Source organism: Schistocerca americana, chromosome 3 (genome assembly GCF_021461395.2).
Source record: "Schistocerca americana isolate TAMUIC-IGC-003095 chromosome 3, iqSchAmer2.1, whole genome shotgun sequence".
Classification (NCBI taxonomy): Eukaryota; Metazoa; Arthropoda; class Insecta; order Orthoptera; family Acrididae; genus Schistocerca; species Schistocerca americana.
The window spans coordinates 911,024,462-911,043,048 of NC_060121.1; the positions used below are offsets into that span (position 1 = coordinate 911,024,462).

Genomic DNA, 18,587 nt, shown 5'->3' on the forward strand with positions numbered 1-18,587 from the left:
GATTTCTTCTTTAATAGTCCGCCAATCGCGAATGGTTTTTTTCTGTTGGTCAGGGCTAATACGCCGCTGAGTTGCTCTGTTTTCCTGTTCTTCTGCACATGCTATTACTCTCAATTTATGGCCTGCATGATATGAATACCTTTAAGTTTTTTCTCATTACGAAACTAGCTATTAACAAAAATATTGTGGTTGCCTATAATACAAATAACTTTCAAGTTTACTAGGATGCAGTGATGCATTACAGGCTAGACAGTGTTCTGGGATTGTGAGACTGTGTTAGCAAGCTTGTGAATCCCAACTACTCATGTTCGTCATATCGGTGTACTGCTGCTGTCGGTTGAATCCAGTGTTGCCAGACAGAGATATGTTATTTTCGGCATCGAATATATGGACATTACATTTCTAAGACTGACGGGAATTTTAAATCAAACACGGGACGTTTTTATATTAATTTCGAGACCCACCTGAATTTTGAAGGCAATTTTTCGAAGAAAAAAGTGCGTCCTATAGTCCTTGAAGAACGGTACCGCCAGAACACTGCAAGACGATCTCAGAGAGGGCACTTGAGCCCCTGTGCCCCATCAGACGCTAGTGAACAGGTTACGAGAGAGGACCTTACCACCTAAGCTGCCCCTTGATAACATCCAGCAGCTCACCTTCAGTTCTGCCGTTGCCATGTCTACTGACAACTTCGTCACTGGCGAAACGTCTTATTCACAGACGAGTTCAGATTTCCTCAGAACCAAGATAATGGCCTTGTTCCTGTGTGGAGACGCCTTAGTGAGCGATACGTGGCAAATGTTGTTCAAGAAATATATTCGCCTAGGTTGCGTGACGGTGTGGGAGGCATCAGTGTCGGCAACCATACGGATATTAAACAGTTTTTGATGTTTCTGATCAACAGTCATACAATAGTTTTTAAATGTACTCACTGCCATTTGACTGTACTGTTGTTTATTTAATTACCACCCACGTTTCGGCATTTATACTATTTTCAAGTGACATAAATTGAATCACTTGAAAATGGCATAAAATGCCGAAACCTGGGTCGCAATTAAATAAACAACGATACAGTCAAAGGGCGGTATGTTCATTTAAAACCGTATGGATATTGTTGTCCGTGGTCGCCTTACCGCCAGGCAGTACGTAGAACGAATGCTGTTGGACATTGTGGTGGTCCTTGCATACGGTAGTGGCCCTGAATTACTTTTCATGCAGTATAATGACAGGGCCCATGTGGTTTGTGTCAGAAGGGGCATCTTGCGAAACCTGGACTTCAAAATAATGGAAATGCCACCTGTGAGTTCCGAAGTAAATCCCACCAAGCATGTGTGAGTCATGCTCGACAGATATGTTTCTGGTTGCCCTGTTCCACCACAGACACTCCACGAACTCTCAATGTCCGGTATCGCAGGGTACGACCGGGTAACATCTGTGGACTTCTACGGAACGTGCCACGTAGCTGTCATACGGTGATAAACACTCACGAAGGGCGTATAGGTTATTAAAGTTCCGAAATTTCAATCAAAAGCACCCAGAATGACGGGACGAATTATTGTTTCAGCTTTGTTTTTGACATCTGTCGAATATTTCAGTTCTTTTTGTGTAAATGAACAAGACTGTAAGATGTTTTGCTGTTTAGATAATTTTTGAAAGATAAAGGTGTAATTTGGTAACACATCCATACCTCAATTATCGCTCAGTAGAAAGTAACAGTCAGCCCAAAGTAATGTGCCTCTAATTCTATTGCGCACTGTACGTCAAGGAGAAAAAGGAATCTCGCAACGGCACCTCGCGATGGCTTCCATCGCAGCAAGCTGGATGACGAAAATACTTGCTTTCATTGTTCCCTAATGAAGAAGAGCTTTTACTTACCCTTTTGTCAGGATAATTTTTATTTATAATGTAGAGGCGTCCTCATTATCGATACGATTTTAGAGCGGTTATTTACGATTTTTAGGTCAGTCTTAGAATATACGGGATGCGTCACTTACGGTGTATACTCTCATGGACGATGGAAAGCAAAAATGTATTAATCCATAGGGATCCATAGACGGGGAAGTCCTTAACCAAAAGTAAAAGTGGGAAAATTTCAAATGTAGCATTGGTCTGCAGACGGTGATAAAACTCCAAATGGACACATTTTTGCAGTAATTTAATTTATCTGCAGTAAAAGGGGAAGAACGGCGCGCGGGCATAATGATTGTCGGTAAATATCCGTATGAGCTGTAAGTTCTCTGATTATTTCCTCATGATCATTTCGCGAGATGTATGTGCGAGTATGTAACATGTTGCATTGATACTTCACAGAACGTATTCTCTTGAAACTTCAATAGTAATTTACAAAATCGTTCACGCAGCGTCTGACAATGGAGTTTCTTCATCAACATACAGGGGTTGGTCAAAAATATGGAAACACCGGAAAGCACAACACATTACCGTATCTAATATGGCGTACGAAAACAGCTGGCTTTCAAAACAGCTTCCAGTCATCTCGGAATGGGTGAATACAGGTCCTGTATAGTTTTCAAGGGAATCTTATACCATTCTAGCTGCAAAATACTGGCAAGTTCAGGCAACGATAAAGGAGGTGGATAGCGATTAAACACTCCTCTCCTCAAAGTAGACCACTAGGGCTCAATAATATCGAGATCTAGTGACTGTGACGGCCAGGCTCAGACCATCACACCTGGTGTTTGTTCGCCATGGCGCCCTCCGGGTTGCGCTCATCACGGTACCACCGGCCACGTATGCGGTCATCAGTTGCTGACACGTTGAAGTGAGACTCGTCCGGTAAGGTTACATGTTGCCACTCAGCACCCCAGTGTCGGTGTTCACGTGCTCATTGCAGTCGGAGGAGTTTGTGGCTTCTGGATAATGGAAGCCAACGTAATGGTATGCGTACGACCAGTCCAACCAGCAGCAGACGGCGACGAACCGTCGATGCAGACAAGTTCACACCTGCTGCAGTGCTCCAGCGACGAGCCAGCACTGTGGATGACGCTGTACGGTCCGTAATGGCCATGCGGACAAGATGACGGTCATCCCGTGGTGTGGTCATGTTCCGTGGTCCAGTTCCCGCTCGTCGCTGCGTACGACCTTCCTCTATCCACTGCTTCCACATCCGCATCAGTATAGTAGCAGCATGCCCTGTGCGATCCGAAATGTCACGGTATGACAACCCCGGTTCTCGGAAACCGATCATTCTGCGCTGTTCTAACTCGCTCACATGCCGATACGGTTCCGTGGCAGTCCCTGGCAGTCACTGTATTGTTTCCACTTGTGCGACAGCTCTGCACCGACTACACTAGGCGCTACACCGACCCTGTCAGGCTGACATGAGAGGGCTCTGTTCGGCCTACGTATACCCCATCTCGCTGCAAAACGTATCACGTATTGCTTGCACACCCGTCGCCACTTCCACCAAGTCTGGAGTTATTCGGATAATTCCTTCTCGGCGTGGCACTTTTCACAAACGGCAGTGTAGCTAAGTGCGACGAGTGCTTCTGTTAACTCACTCGCAGACCAGAGTGGGGCGTCGGCAGAAGACAGCAAAAGGAAACCCGAATTTTAATTTTCGCCTGTAGAAAATCTTTTATGCGGAAGGATCGTACAGACATACTATTGTTTGACCGCCGCACAAACTCCCTCATGGAGGACATAGAAGTAGGTGTACATAGAAACAGGCGCCCCTGGCCTTCGAAAACTGCTGAAGGAGCCGAAAACAAATAAGGCGAAACCTAATTAGGTTTTACGGAAAGCACTCCTCGCCACTGAACAATCCTTAGCTTGCACTTGTCGGGAACCTTTCACGCAGCCGGAAGTCCCATACGATTGGAAGAAAGTACAGATGACTCCCGTATGTAAACAGCATAAGAGAAGGAACCCTCAAAATTATAGCGAAGTATCCTTAACATAAGTTTGCCGCAGCATTCTTGAACATATTCTGAGGTCGAATATAATAAATTTTCATCAGACAGAAATACTTCTATTCACAAATCAACAAGGATTTGGACAGCATCACAGATGCGTAACCTAGCTTGCCCTTTTCTCGTACGATATTCCGCGAACCGTGAATAAAGGACAGAAGGCAGGCTACACACAGCCGCACTGCAGACTGTTAACGAAGGTCCGAGCATACGGAAAAGCTTTTCAGATACGTAAGTGAGTCGAAGACTTCGTAAGTAAAGGAACCTAGTACGTTGTCCTGGACGGTGAGCGTTGAGCAGACAAAGGTAGCGTCAGGAGTGCTGCAGGGAAGTGTGATAGGACCACTCTTCTTCTCTCTATACATAAATAATCTGACGGATAGGGTGAGCAGCAATATGCTATTGTCTGCTGATGGCGCTATAGTGTAAAGGGACAGTGTCGTTTTTAAACGTCTGTGGGAGAATACAAGATTACTGTGACAGAAATGCTATTTGGTGTGATGAACAGCTGCTTGCTCTACATATGGAAGAATATAAATTAATGAAGACATGTAAGGTTCAAATGGCTCTGACCACTATGGGACTCAACTGCTGAGGTCATTAGTCCCCTAGAACTTAGAACTAGTTAAACCTAACTAACCTAAGGACATCACAAACATCCATGCCCGAGGCAGGATTCGAACCTGCGACCGTAGCGGTCTTGCGGTTCCAGACTGCAGCGCCTTTAACCGCACGGCCACTTCGGCCGGCGAAGACATGTAAGGAAACAATCCTGTCATGGTCGATCACAGTGTTAGCGGTGTGTTGCCTAACACAGTCATACCTTTTAAATGTCTTGGCGTAACGGTGCAGCGAGCGAGGTGGCGCAGTGGTTAGCACAATGGACTCGCATTCAGGAGGATGGCGGTTCAAACCCACGTCCGGCCATCCTCATTTTTGTTCTCCATGATTTCCCTAAGTCGCTTCAGGCAAATGCCGGAATGATTCCTTTGGAAAGGCACCGTCGATTTTCTTCCCCGTCCTCCCCTAATCCGAGCTTGTGCTCCGTTTCTAACGACCTCGTTTTCGACGGGACGTTAAACACTAATCTCCTCCTCTTCGTAACGTCGCAAAGCGACATAAATTATAACGAGCATGTGGAGCCAGTCGTAACGAAGTGGAATGGTCCACTTCAGTTCAAATGAGAGAATTCTAGGAGCGTGTGCCTCATCTATCGCGTTCAGAATATTTGTACTGCATGAGTGAGGAAGACATCGAAGCATTCCAGAAACGTGCTGCGGCAGATTCGATCAACACTCGTCTATTACGGAAATGCTACGTCGACATGGGAATCGCTGGAGGGAAGAAGACGTTCTTTTCGTGAAACACAACTGAGAAAGTTTAGAGAACCAACCTTTGCCGCAGAATGGAAAACAAACTTACTGTCACCAACAAATATCTGGCGTAAGAAACGCGAAGGCAGATAAAAGAAATTAGGTCTCGTACGGAATCATATAGACAGTTATTTTAATTCGCTCGCCGGCCGAAGTGGCCGTGCGGTTAAAGGCGCTGCAGTCTGGAACCGCAAGACCGCTACGGTCGCAGGTTCGAATCCTGCCTCGGGCATGGACGTTTGTGATGTCCTTAGGTTAGTTAGGTTTAACTAGTTCTAAGTTCTAGGGGACTAATGACCTCAGCAGTTGAGTCCCATAGTGCTCAGAGCCATTTGAACCATTTTTTTTAATTCGCTCGATTTGCAAGTGGAACAGGAAAGGGAATGACTTCCAGGAGCACAAGGTGTCCTTCAGATGCATCGTGTGGTGGCTTCCGGAGTATGGACAGGGCTCGGGAAAAAATAGAAACATGGAAAGAAACGCTTGCTTGGACAAAAATGCAGATATTAGCCAACCTGTGGCTTGCGCTGTTGTATTTGGCCACGGATGGCACTTGTGCAATGTCCTCAATACATGGAGGTCGGAAATTCCCGTTACAAACTTCTAGGACATGTAGAGGGTAGTGGGTACACAACGTTTTGAATAGGAACACATGTCCGGAATCGTATCGTTTCCGTTCTACGACAGTTTCAGTTCAGGTTTGTACCTCGTCAACGTCTGCTTAGGGCAAGAGAAACGTCTCAGAGTTCCCCGTCCTGGTATGCAGCAGGGTAGACACGGTGACGTGTACTACGTCAAACGATCCCCAGATGTCACTTATTGTCCGCTTTGCTGTCAGACCGAGTCAATACCTGTGCATCACCAATAGAGGAAACATGGTGCAGAACACGTTTGCGGAATACACAGACATGTTCCTTGTGTATGGGGAAGCTGGAGGTAACGGAAGAGCTGCTAGTCGGCTGTGTATCATAAACATTTCCGATACCGTCACACTCCAACGCGCAAACTGTTTGCCCAAGTTACACAACGGCTACGAGAAAAGGGTACCTTCACCGTGAGGAGGCAGGACTGTAGTGCTCCACGGCGACGCCTCGGTGTACTGCGACGCATTGAAGATAGCCGCCGCGCGGGATTAGCCGAGCGGTCAGGGGCGCTGCAGTCATGGTCTGCGCGGCTGGTCCCGGCGGAGGTTCAAGTCCTCCCTCGGGCATGGGTGTGTGTGTTTGTCCTTAGGATAATTTAGGTTAAGTAGTGTGTAAGCTTAGGGACTGATGACCTTAGCAGTTAAGTCCCATAAGATTTCACACACATTTTTTTTTTTAAGATAGCCCGTCAACGAGTACACGAACAATTGCGCATGCAATGGCTGCTAGTCACAGTAACGTCTTGGACGTCCTGCACGAGCAACAATTACATCCGTACCACTTACAAAGGGTAGACGCTATGAATCCAGCAGACTTTCCACAACGCGTCACCTTCTGCACGTGGTTCCTGCACCGTTGCATCGACGCGCACCTGTTTCCACGTCGAGTTCTCTTCACAGATGAATGTAGGTTCACAAGGGATTGTGTTCTGAATGCTCGAAATAGCCATGTCTGGGCGGACGAAAACCCTCATGCCACGCATGTTCAGAGATTTCAAGGCAGGTTTGAAATTAAAGTGTGGGCAGGTATTCTGGACGGTCGTTTGATTGGACCATACGTCCTTCCATCCAAGCTTACGGGTCCCGCATAGTTAGTCTTCCTACGACACGTAATGGACCGGTTCTTGGAAGCTGTGCCATTGAATGTCCGTCTGGAAACGTGATTTCAGCCTGATGGAGCACCACCTCACTTTTCACTGGCTATCCGGAGACATCTTAACAGACGGTATGGTGAAAGATGGATAGGCCGTGGTGGTCCAACCGCGTGGCCGCCACGATCGCCGGACTTAACTTCTTGTGGGGTCGTATGAAGAGCCTAATTTATGAGATACCTGTAGAGACAGAGGAAGATCTGCTGGCACGAGTTCTGGCCGCTGCACAAGACATTGAAGAGACACCAGGTGGTATGGAGAGAGTGTACCAGAACATGCTTCGGAGGTACAATGTGTGTGACAACATTGGTGGTCGACACATCGAGCCGCTTTTGTAATGCATTGGTACGTTGCAGCTGGTGCCGTAGATGCAGGGTTCTTGTTGTTGTCGACTAATGTAAACCATAAGGTGTAAGTAGTAATGCAAATGCGTAAGTAATAACGGAACGAGTCAGTATTCTTTTCAAATGGATTGCAACAATTGTACTGGGTCACGCCTAACAAGGGAACCTCCCCATCGCAACCCCCTCAGATTTAGTTATAAGTTGGCACAGTGGATAGGCCTTGAAAAACTGAACATAGATCAATCGAGAAAACAGGAAGAAGTTGTGTGAAACTATGAAAAAAATAAGCAAAATATACAAACTGAGTAGTCCATGCGCAAGATAGGCAACATCAAAGACGTTATGAGATTAGGAGCACCGTGGTCCCGTGGTTAGCGTGAGCAGCTGCGAAACGAGAGGTCTTTAGTTCAAGTCCTCCCTCGAGTGAAAAGTTTACTTCCTTCATTTTCGCAAATTTATGATCTGTCCGTTCGTGCATTGATTTCTCTGTTCCCTGTAATAAGTTTAGTGTCTGTGTTTTGCGACCGCACCGCAAAACCGTGCGATTAGTAGACGAAAGGACGTGCCTCTCCAATGGGAACCGAAAACATTTGATCGCAAGGTCATAGGTCAACCGATTCCTCCACAGGAAAACACGTTTGGTATATTCTATATGACACTCGTGACGGCATCTGCGTCACATGACAAAAATATGTTGTCGACCCACCTAACTCGTACACTTGGCGAATGGTAAAACGATTCTTCTACCTTGCCCGATTTAGGTTTTCTTGAGGATGTGATAATCACTCCCCAAAAAAGTGATAAAACATAAGAGTTTGTCACATAAACTTCAACAAATGAATGCAACAGTTTCACAGTCGCACAGCTTTCCCTATGCTCTGTCAAAACATATGTTTTTAACGTTTTCAAATTTTTCCGTGTGTAGACCGTCCAATCATACATATGTCCAAGCAAATCTGAACATGTCCTGGAATTTTGGAGAGCGAAGTTGATTATGTGTGAGTGCCTGAACTTTGATAATTGTCTGAAAATAAAAAATTAAACTTTTCACTCGAGGGCATACTTGAGCTCCGCAGCTGCTCACTCTAACCACGGGACCACGGCGCTGCCTACCTCATATTGTCCTTGATGTTGCCTATCTTGCACATGGACTACTCAGTTTGTATATTTTGCTTATTTTTTTCATAGTTCCACACAACTTCTTCCTGTTTTCTTTATTGATCTGTGTTCAGTTTCTCAAGGTCTATCCACTCCGCCAACTTATAACTAAATCTGAGGGGGGTGCGATGGGGAGGTTCCCTTGTAAGTACATTCCTCACGTGGGTGTGGATGAGATAATCATTTGCATTGAAACTGTCGTAGAACGGAAACGATACGTTTCCGGACATTTCCTATTCAAAATGTTATGTATTCCTACCTTCTACATGTTCTAGAAGTTTGTAACGGGAATTTCCGACCACCCTTTATATTGCAAGAGTCAGTCGTGGTCAGAAGAGTGTTTTGTGTAGCTGTCAGTGCTCAGTGAAATCGAAAGTAGGCAAGCTTTTACTGCTCGTGCGGTGGCTGCTTCCGCGACCAAGAGAGCCGAAGTGTATGGTGTTTCAAGAACCGTCGTATCGAACATTTATACCGCATACAAGAAAAGCGGAATAACATCATCAGCAAGTGACAACGCGAACGAAAGTGTGTGTTGATAGACTGTGACAGGCGGTCATTGAAGAGGAATGTCATGAAAAATAAGAGAAGGACAGCTGCAAAAGTTACTGAAGAACTGAATGTCGCACTCGCGGGCCCTGGCAACACCACACCAAAAAGAAGGGAGCTCCATAAGCAGGAAACTGCATGCGAGCTGGAATTACAAAACCACTCATCAGTGATTCGAATGCCCGTAACGTGGTGCCAGATCCATAAAACTTCGAATTCATTTGATGGGATGAGTCTTGTTTCACACTTTTTTCAGCTTCTGGACGAATTTACATCCGAAGAGCAAAACATGGCGTGGGTTCGTGATGGTACGGGCAGCCATATCTCGGTATTCCACGGATTCGACGGTTATTTTGCTAGGTCACATTACTGCCAAGGACTTTGTGACTATTTTGGCTGGTTAGGTCCAACCCATGTTACAATATTTGCTCCCAAATGGTGCGTCTGTGTTCCAAGAAGACAGGCGACAGGGCCCCTGTTCACAAAGCTCGCGTTGTCCAGGGCTGGTTTTGTGAGCAATACACTCAATTGATGCGTTTCCTTCTTGGTGTTGCAATTTCCACAAACGGTGGTGTATTACACGGAGGACCATAATTTTGTAGGATTCTCGGAAAGATCTGTCGCTAACGTTAGACGATGGAAGATGAATGCTTCGGGCATAGATCTTTTATTAACACACGAATGTCTACTCACTTTTGTATATTGATAGTTCGGCGTTCTTTTTTCACTCTCAAGTGCAGCATTTTCTGCATTTTTTTTATTGAACTGCGATGGGTTTCTTTAGTCCATAAGCCACTTACTCGTCACATACTTTCACATACTTCTCCAGAGAGCGATCTGCAATCAGTTTAAACTTTGCCCATAATTCTCCTTACTTCATCATAATGGAACTAAATAATATCCATGTACTGTCTTAGTACGATGCTAACAGCTTCTCTTTACCGCATAAAAACTTTAGTAGTACTCTTAATGGATTCATTAAGTTTAGTAACCATCATCTTATCAGTTGCTCTCTGTATTTTATTTCTGTCTGAAATTTAGCCCAACTTTACAGAACCTGATATGAACTGAACTGTATTTGACATGAATGCAGCTTGATTTCGTATTAAATGCGCAACGGAAGTGAAACAATGGTCTGGCCCTAATTAAAATTTCCACTTACCTCGCGTCTTGTCAATATTGTTGCTGATTTATCGAAAGAACAACAGCAAATAGCAAGCAGACACCGGCTAAGCTTCTGTTTCTAAACACATATTCAAATTGTTGTATGTGGTAATGCGTAATGATAAACAGTGGCGTATGAAATGATATGCCGATATTACGATTTTAGAATGAAATATGTATTCAAAAAGACTGAGTAATACTTCACGTGATTTTTACACTGGTCTGAACAACACTACGCTTCACAAAGTGAACAATGATTTTAAAAGGGTACAAAGTTAACACAGAATTTCTATAAAAATCATACAGCTTAATCAATTAATATGCAAATGCATGACTCAGGGAAGTGGCTGTCTTTCTCTCAGCTCTGAGCAAGTTAACTAGCTGACAATAATCATTCCTAGCTGCGCAATGCCGCAGTCTCACCTCAACTTCATCTCTTCAAAAATAATGTCATTATTCAAGAATATTCCTTTCGTCTTTCAATGTGTACATGATTTTGAACCTTCTGTCCGTTCTTCATTTAACAGATGTAATCACAAATCCACACAACATTTCTAAATACGTTCATCATCTACCACACTTCAACTGCTGGCTGAGGCCGAGAGGTTCTAGGCGCTTCACTCTGAAGCCGAGCTGCTGCTACGGTCACAGGTTCGAATCCTGCCTCGGGCATGGATGTGTGTGATGTCCTTAGGTTAGTTAGGTTTAAGTAGTTCTAAGTCTAGCGGACTGGTGACCTCAGATGTTAAGTCCCATAGTGCTTAGAGCCATTTGAACCATTTGAACACTTCAACTAAGAATGTATCAGATTGGGCAGAGGCAAACACTGCGCCACGACAAGACCAAAGAATGTTTAACAGTAACGTAACTTGCTCTCTCTGAGATGCACATCAGTGACACACAAAATCAAAATGACACGACCACCTTACTAAATCTAGAACATGGCCCTTGCCAGCACCAGTACGTAAGTTAGTTAGGCATGTGACAGCCGAGAGTACAATTCAACGCATGCGCTTTCCTTTCCAGAAACTGCACAATAGCTAACTCCGTGCAGAGTTCATTGCATATCACTAGGGTGACTAGAGCAGCGAATAATCACTACTAAGGAAAGTAGTAATTCATTACACCAAATTTGCGCAACCGAAAACCATCTGTAAGTACAGCTGACCGTACGAAGCATCGGCAAATAAGTATAGAGGCCCTAAACTCCAGGTCCAGCGAACGTCGCTGTCCCATTAGCAACCGCATGTCACGAACGAAACCTTGCATAGAGAACCGAAAACAGTTCCTCAAGACGTCGTGCCTAAACTAACATGAACACACACGTTGACTGGTGGATAGCGGCCGCGCCGAGCGACCCCGCGGTTTAAGGCGCCATGTCACTGATTGTGAGGCCCCTCCCGCCAGAGGTTCGAGTCCTCACTCGGGAATGGGTGTGCGCGTTGTTCTTAACATAAGTTAGTTTAAGTAGTGTGTAAGTCTAAGGACCGATGACCTCAGCAGTTTGGTCCCTTAGAAATTCACGCACGCAAATGGACAGCGTTCGACCGACAAATATTAACTGACCCTGTAACCCTGCACACTATTCGCATTTGAAACACACTCCTCTGTCCTAATCGACAATTACACGACATTAGGGAAACACGAAGGAGCCAAGACGAATTTCGAACTCGAGGTACAAAACTAACTAGGAACAGACACACAAACACTAAACCCGCCGCGAAACCATGCAGTCCTCAGCAAACCCAGGGCTACAACAAGGAACACTTACTGCAGCTGGTAGAATGTAGCAACTCCAACCGATGACATCTGCAAGGGAAATTTCCCGCCGCACCCCGTGGCCCGTCAAAAACTGAACACAGATCAAGCATGAAAACAGGAAGAAGTTGTACTGATCCGTTAAAAAAGAGACAAAAAAGAAACAGTGAACGCCCCACGCTCGAGGTGTACAACATCGAGCGAATTTGAATAGCTAGGAGTCCGTTGTCATGAGATCACGGTGTTGCGATATGAAGAGGGGAAGGTGTTCAAATCTCCCTTGCGCCCCTTTCTCACAAAATTACGAACTGTCTGTCCGGTCACTGACGTGTCTGTTCACTCTATTCAAATTTGTGTCTGTGTCTTGTGCGACAGCGAGGATTAAAGAAGGGACCTTCAGACGTATTGACATCCTACTTGTTCCACACAAATACCACATGTCATGATCCTCGTATCCCGTTTTGGAAGATTTGTCTCTTGGTTTACTCTGTTGTAATATAATTGACAACAGATATGTGTTTTTTTTTTCATCTCTATGAGAGGTCTATGCACAATCTCACCTGCTCCCACTATTTATCGCATTTACTTGCGACGGTAATATAGCCTTACCATATGACGCATATTCTATAACCAATGTATAGTATGACAGATGCCACAACTACAGCAGGAGAACAGACACGTCAATGGGCGTACGGAAAGTTCATGGCTCTGAGCGCTATGGGACTTAACATCTGAGGTCATCAGTCCCCTAGAAGTTAGAACTACTTAAGCTTAACTAACCTAAGGACATCACACACAGCCATGCCCGAGGCAGGATTCGAACCTGCGACCGTAGCTGTCGCGCGGTTCCAGACTGCAGCGCCTAGAACCGCTCGGCCACCACGACCGGCGGGAAGTTCATAATTTTGTGAAAAAAAATGTTATTGGGCCACGAGAGAGATTTGAACACGGTTCTCCCGATTTTCAGTGCAACACCGTGACCACGCAACCCCGACACCTGGCTCGATGTTGCACATCTTGAGCTTGGACTGTTCACTGTTTCTATTTTGCTTCTTTTTCTCGCAGTTCAGTGCACCTTCTTCCTGTTTTCATGTTTGATCAGTCTTCAGTTTTTGACGGGCTATCCACTGGATCATTTTAATACTAATTCTGAGGGGAGAGGGGGGATAATGTGCGATGGGGGAGTTTCCCTTGTTAATAACCAAACACGCAAAACACTGAGGATACACACAAACAGCTTCCGCTCCTAAAAGAACGCTGCACAGATGGAAGTGGACTCTGGTGCCCATAACGGTGCGATCGAGAACCTATCACATCTTTCACATACGTCTCTGCACTCCTCCGCGACACAACGAGAAAAATTCTCACACAACCGCTAGAGGCGGCCCATGCTGCTGGCTAGTTCCGCACTGCACTTGCTTGCTGTCACGAAAGATAGGATTCGTCTCTAGCCACCACTCGCCCCACGTCGCGAGAACAAGCCACCAGAGAGCGTCACTTTGACAGCGCCATCGTCGATTGCTACGAACACTCCCCCTTCTTTGATGCATTACCTCTGTTTACGATAAACCTTCCACGCCACGTTAAATATTTCTGAGCTTTCTCTTTCTTATTTCATAGAGTATACACTACTGGCCATTAAATTGTGACACCAAGAAGAAATGCAGATGATAAACGTGTATTCGTTGGACAATTATATTCTACTAGAACTGACATGTGATTACATTTTCATGCAGTTTGGGTGCATAGATCCTGAGAAATCAGTTCCCAGAACAACCACCTCTGGCCGTAATAACGGCCTTGATACGCCTGAGCATTGAGTCAAACAGAGTTTGGATGGCGTGTACAGGTACAGCCGCCCATGCAGATTCAACACGATACCACAGTTGATCAAGAGTAGTGACTGAACTATTGTGACGAGCCAGTTGCTCGGCCACCATTGACCTGACGTTTTCTATTGGTGAGAGATCTGGAGAATGTGCTGGCCAGGGCAGCAGTCGAACATTTTCTGTATCCAGAAAGACCCGTACAGGACCTGCAACATACGGTCGTGCAATATCCTGCTGAAATGTAGGGTTTCGCAGGGATCGAATGAAGGGTAGAGCCACGGGTCGTAACACATCAGAAGCGTAACGTCCACTACTCAAAGGGCCGTCAATGCGAACAAGAGGCGTGTAACCAATCGATGTCGCCAAACACGGATGTGACCATCATTATGCTGTAAACAGAACCTGGATTCATCCGAATAAATGACGTTTTGCCATTCGTGCACCCAGGTTCGTCGTTGAGTACACCATCGCAGGCGCTCCTGTCTGTGATGCAGCGTCAAGGGTCTCCGAGCTGATAGTCCATGCTGCTGCAAACGTCGTCGAACTGATCGTGCATATGGTTGTTGTCCTGCAAACGTCCCCGTCTGTTGACTCAGGGATCGAGACGTGGCTGCACGATCCGTTAGAGCCGTGCGTATAAGATGCCTGTCATCTCGAGTGCTAGTGATACGAGGCCGTTGGGATCCAGCACGGCGTTCCGTATTACCCTCCTGAACCCACCGATTCCATATCCTGCTAACAGTCATTGGATCTCGACCAAGGCGAGCAGCAATGTCGCGATACGATAAACCGCAGTCGCGATAGGCTACAATCCGACCTTTATCAAAGTCGGAAATGTGATGGTACGCATTTCTCCTCCTTACACGAGGCATCACATCAACGTCTCTCCAGGCAACGCCGGTCAACTGCTGTTTGTGTACGAGAAATCGGTTGGAAACATTCCTCATGTCAGCACGTTGTAGGTGTCGCCACCGGCGCCAACCTTGTGTGAATGCTTTGAAAAGCTAATCATTTGCATATCACAGCATCTTCTTCCTGTCGGTTAAATTTCGCGTCTGTAGCACGTCATCTTCGTGGTGTAGCAATTTTAATGTCCAGTGGTGTAGTTTGAGTGCGACAACTTTCCAGGATGGCGGTAAAATCAGGCACTTCATAACAAATGCTTGCTCTAGAAAGTTTCTCTACCTTGTACGCTTTCAGATTTCGGTCTTTGCATACTGACTGACGCGCGTTCATCAGAGCTCTTAAGTATCACGTAGCCTTGATATGAATGTTATGCATTCCACATGTACTCTGATGGACTTCCTCTGTGTAATACACCGTGGCGTATCTACGGGAATTATACAATTATATATGTGAAGACAGTAACTGTTCTCGAAAGAACAGATACTGTAGATGACCGTGCAGCTTTTCCCTGGAATAAATGATGACTAACTGAAACCCTCAGCTGCCGACAGGTGTTGTTGGTATACCTCGATGTGGACAGCTGAAAATGTGTGCCCCGACCGGGACTCGAACCCGGGATCTCCTGCTTGCATGGCAGACGCTCTAACCATCTGAGCCACCGAGGACACAGATGAATACCGCGACTGCAGAGACTTCCCTTCCACGCTTCCCGTGAGACTCACACTCCCAACTGTCCACAATTCTACCTATATAATGTACCTTACAGACATTTGCTCATTCATGCGAATGCGCATAGTTTGCCCTAACTCTTACAGGAAAGCGTGGGCGAGTAATGAGTGAATGGGCAAATGTCTGTAAGGTACATTACATAGGTAGAATTGTGAACAGTTGGGAGTGTGAGTCTCACGGGAAGCGTGCAAGGGATAAGTCCCTGCAGTCACGCTATTCATCTGTGTTCTCGGTGGCTCAGATGGATAGAGCGTCTGCTATGTAACCAGGAGATCCCGGCTTCGAGTCCCGTTCGGGGCACACATTTTCAGCTGTCCACATCGAGGTATATCAACAACACCTGTCGGCAGCTGAGGGTTTCAGTTAGTCATCCATTATACAATTAGCGACGCAATAACGCTGGTCCAGGAAGGAGAGGAAAACGATATTGCTGCGCAGTGTCCCCGATGTGAACGCAAACGTACGCCCGGCAGGTACTGCTGAGCGCCGTGACGGCGGCCTGCCTCGCCTCCCCCGGCTTCCTGGCTAGCGGCGCGACGCCGCTGGACGGCTTCCGCTGCGCCGGCGTGCCCTGCAGCCTGGCCGGGCTGCCCGCCGTATCCTACGCCGCCTCGGCGCCCGCGGGCGTCGTCTTCCCCGCCGCCGCGCCCGTCGCGCTGACGTCACAGTTCCACGCGCAGGACGAGCTGGGCCAGTACAGCTACGGATACCAGGGCGGGCCGTCGGCCAAGTCCGAGACGCGGGCCTTCGACGGTTCCGTGTCCGGCGGCTACTCCTACGTGGACGCCAACGGCGTGCTGCAGACGGCGCAGTACGTCTCCGACCCGGTGAACGGCTTCCGCGTCGCCGCCACCAACCTACCGACCGCCACCGCGCGGCCCGTGGAGGACACGCCCGAGGTGATGCGGGCGCGCGCCGCCCACGCCGCCTTCGTGGCTGACGCAGCCGCGCGCTCCGCCGCCCTCGCCGCCGCCGCCACCCCCGCGCCCCCGGCCGCCGCCCCCGAGGCGCGGGACGGCCAGCAGGCCGCCCGAACCGCCCCCGCACCGCCCGCCTCCGCTGCCACCGGCCGCGCCGCCCCCGCACGCCCACCCTCTGCTACCAGCTACGCCAACCTCGTGATAGGACCTTCGGGAGTGCCGCTGGACACCCCCGAAGTGGCCGCCGCCCGCGCCGCTGACGCCGTCGCCCACCTGCAAGCCAAGGCGGCGGCACTCTTCGGCTGAACGCGCAAACTTCGCTGCGGGCTCCTAGTCTGCGAGTTAGCCATTACGAAAACCTACAGCTTTCACACTTCTCCTCTTCCTTCAGCAGTGGGTTCGCTTCTGTTGCACCGTATCTTCACACCGTATACTTGCAAGTGTATCTCAATGACGACTATGGCAAAGACTCGTATTTATGACTACAAGTATGTATACTGTATAGGAAATAAACAGATCCCACAATATTTCTTCTTTATTCACAAAAAGTTTGAAGTTTGCCAGTACCACTTGATGCGCCAGCATGAAACTAACCCATCCTCAAAACAAAGTACCAACACAACTGGCAATGTCCGCAGCTCGTGGTCGTGCGGTAGCGTTCTCGCTTCCCACGCCCGGGTTTCCGGGTTCGAATCTCGGCGGGGTCAGGGATTTTCTCTGCCTCGTGATGGCTGGGCGTTGTGTGATGTCCTTAGGTTAGTTAGGTTTAAGTAGTTGTAAGTTCTAGGGGACTGATGACCATAGATGTAATGTCCCATAGTGCTCAGAGCCATTTTAGCCAAAACTTGCAAGAATTACTTATTGGGTTGGGCCTGTTCACACACAAGCTGCGCTTACATTACACATACATTTTACAAATAGTTCAAATCGTTCTAAGCACTATTGAACTTAACATCTGAGGTCGTCAGTCCCCTAGACCTAGAACTACGTAAACCTAACTAACCTAAGGACATCACACACATCAATTCCCGAGGCAGGATTCGAACCTGCGACCGTGGCAGCCGTGTGGTTCAGACTGAAGCGCCTAGAACCGCTCGACCACAGCGGCCGGCATTCATTTTACTAAAACATCCCAGTCTCTTGATTAGTATTTATGACATTCATAATGCATTAAGAATTCTTTGCTAAACCCATAATTTATTTTGCCCACAAACTTAGTAAAATCGCAATAGCTTCACCAAATTACAACAGAAAGGAGTTTTGCTATTTGGGGAGCAAAATAACTGATGATGGTCGAAGTGGGGAGGATATAAAATGTAGACTGGCAATGGCAAGGAAAGCATTTCTGAAGAAGAGAAATTTGTTTACATCGAGTATAGATTTAAGTGTCAGGAAGTCGTTTCTGAAAGTATTTGTATGGAGTGTAGCCATGTATGGAAGTGAAACGTGGACGATAAATAGTTTGGACAAGAAGAGAACAGAAGCTTTTGAAATGTGGTGCTACAGAAGAATGCTGAAGATTCGATGGGTAGATCACATAACTAATGAGGAGGTATTGAATAGAATTGGGGAGAAGAGGAGTTTGTGGCACAACTTGACTAGAAGAAGGGATCGGTTGGTAGGACATATTCTGAGGCATCAAGGGATCACAAATTTAGCATTTGAGGGCGGAGTGGAGGGTAAAAATCGTAGTGGGAGACCAAGAGATGAATACACTAAGCAGATTCAGAAGGATGTAGGTTTCAGGAAGTACTTGGAGATGAAGAAGCTTGCACAGGATAGGGTAGCATGGAGAGCTGCATCAAACCAGTCTCAGGACTGAAGACCACAAGAAAAACAACAACAACAACAACTTTATATCAAATTTTTATGCTTGTCTTTTTAAAAGAATTCAAAAGATTTTATTGAAATGTAAATTTACTATATCTTAAGGTTCTAAAATATCTGAGAACTAGTATGAATCTTGAAATGGCTCTACACCTTAAACGTGGCTCAACAATAACCATTTTGAACAGATACAAAGCACACTCTGTGGCGTCTCTATCTTGGGCCATCTACTTTAACATGACAAGGTAGATTATATTAAATGGCACCTGCGAAAGAACTCTTATTAATACCTCATAATAAACACATTAGG

General features: G+C 46.7%; 1 protein-coding gene and 1 non-coding gene across 2 annotated transcripts in view; one reads left to right on the forward strand and one right to left on the reverse strand.

Annotated features, from left to right (window-relative positions):
* The window catches only part of LOC124606513 (cuticle protein 21-like), a 36,424-nt gene extending 19,668 nt beyond the window's left edge, over window positions 1-16,756 (forward strand). The window contains exon 2 of the mRNA XM_047138496.1: window positions 16,004-16,756. Coding sequence (XP_046994452.1) covers window positions 16,004-16,756 — 753 coding nt within the window. The remainder of the gene's footprint in view (window positions 1-16,003) is intronic.
* Trnaa-ugc lies at window positions 15,393-15,466 on the reverse strand. Its single transcript has one exon. It is a non-coding gene; the product is annotated as a tRNA-Ala (tRNA).
* Window positions 16,757-18,587: the final 1,831 nt, after the last annotated feature.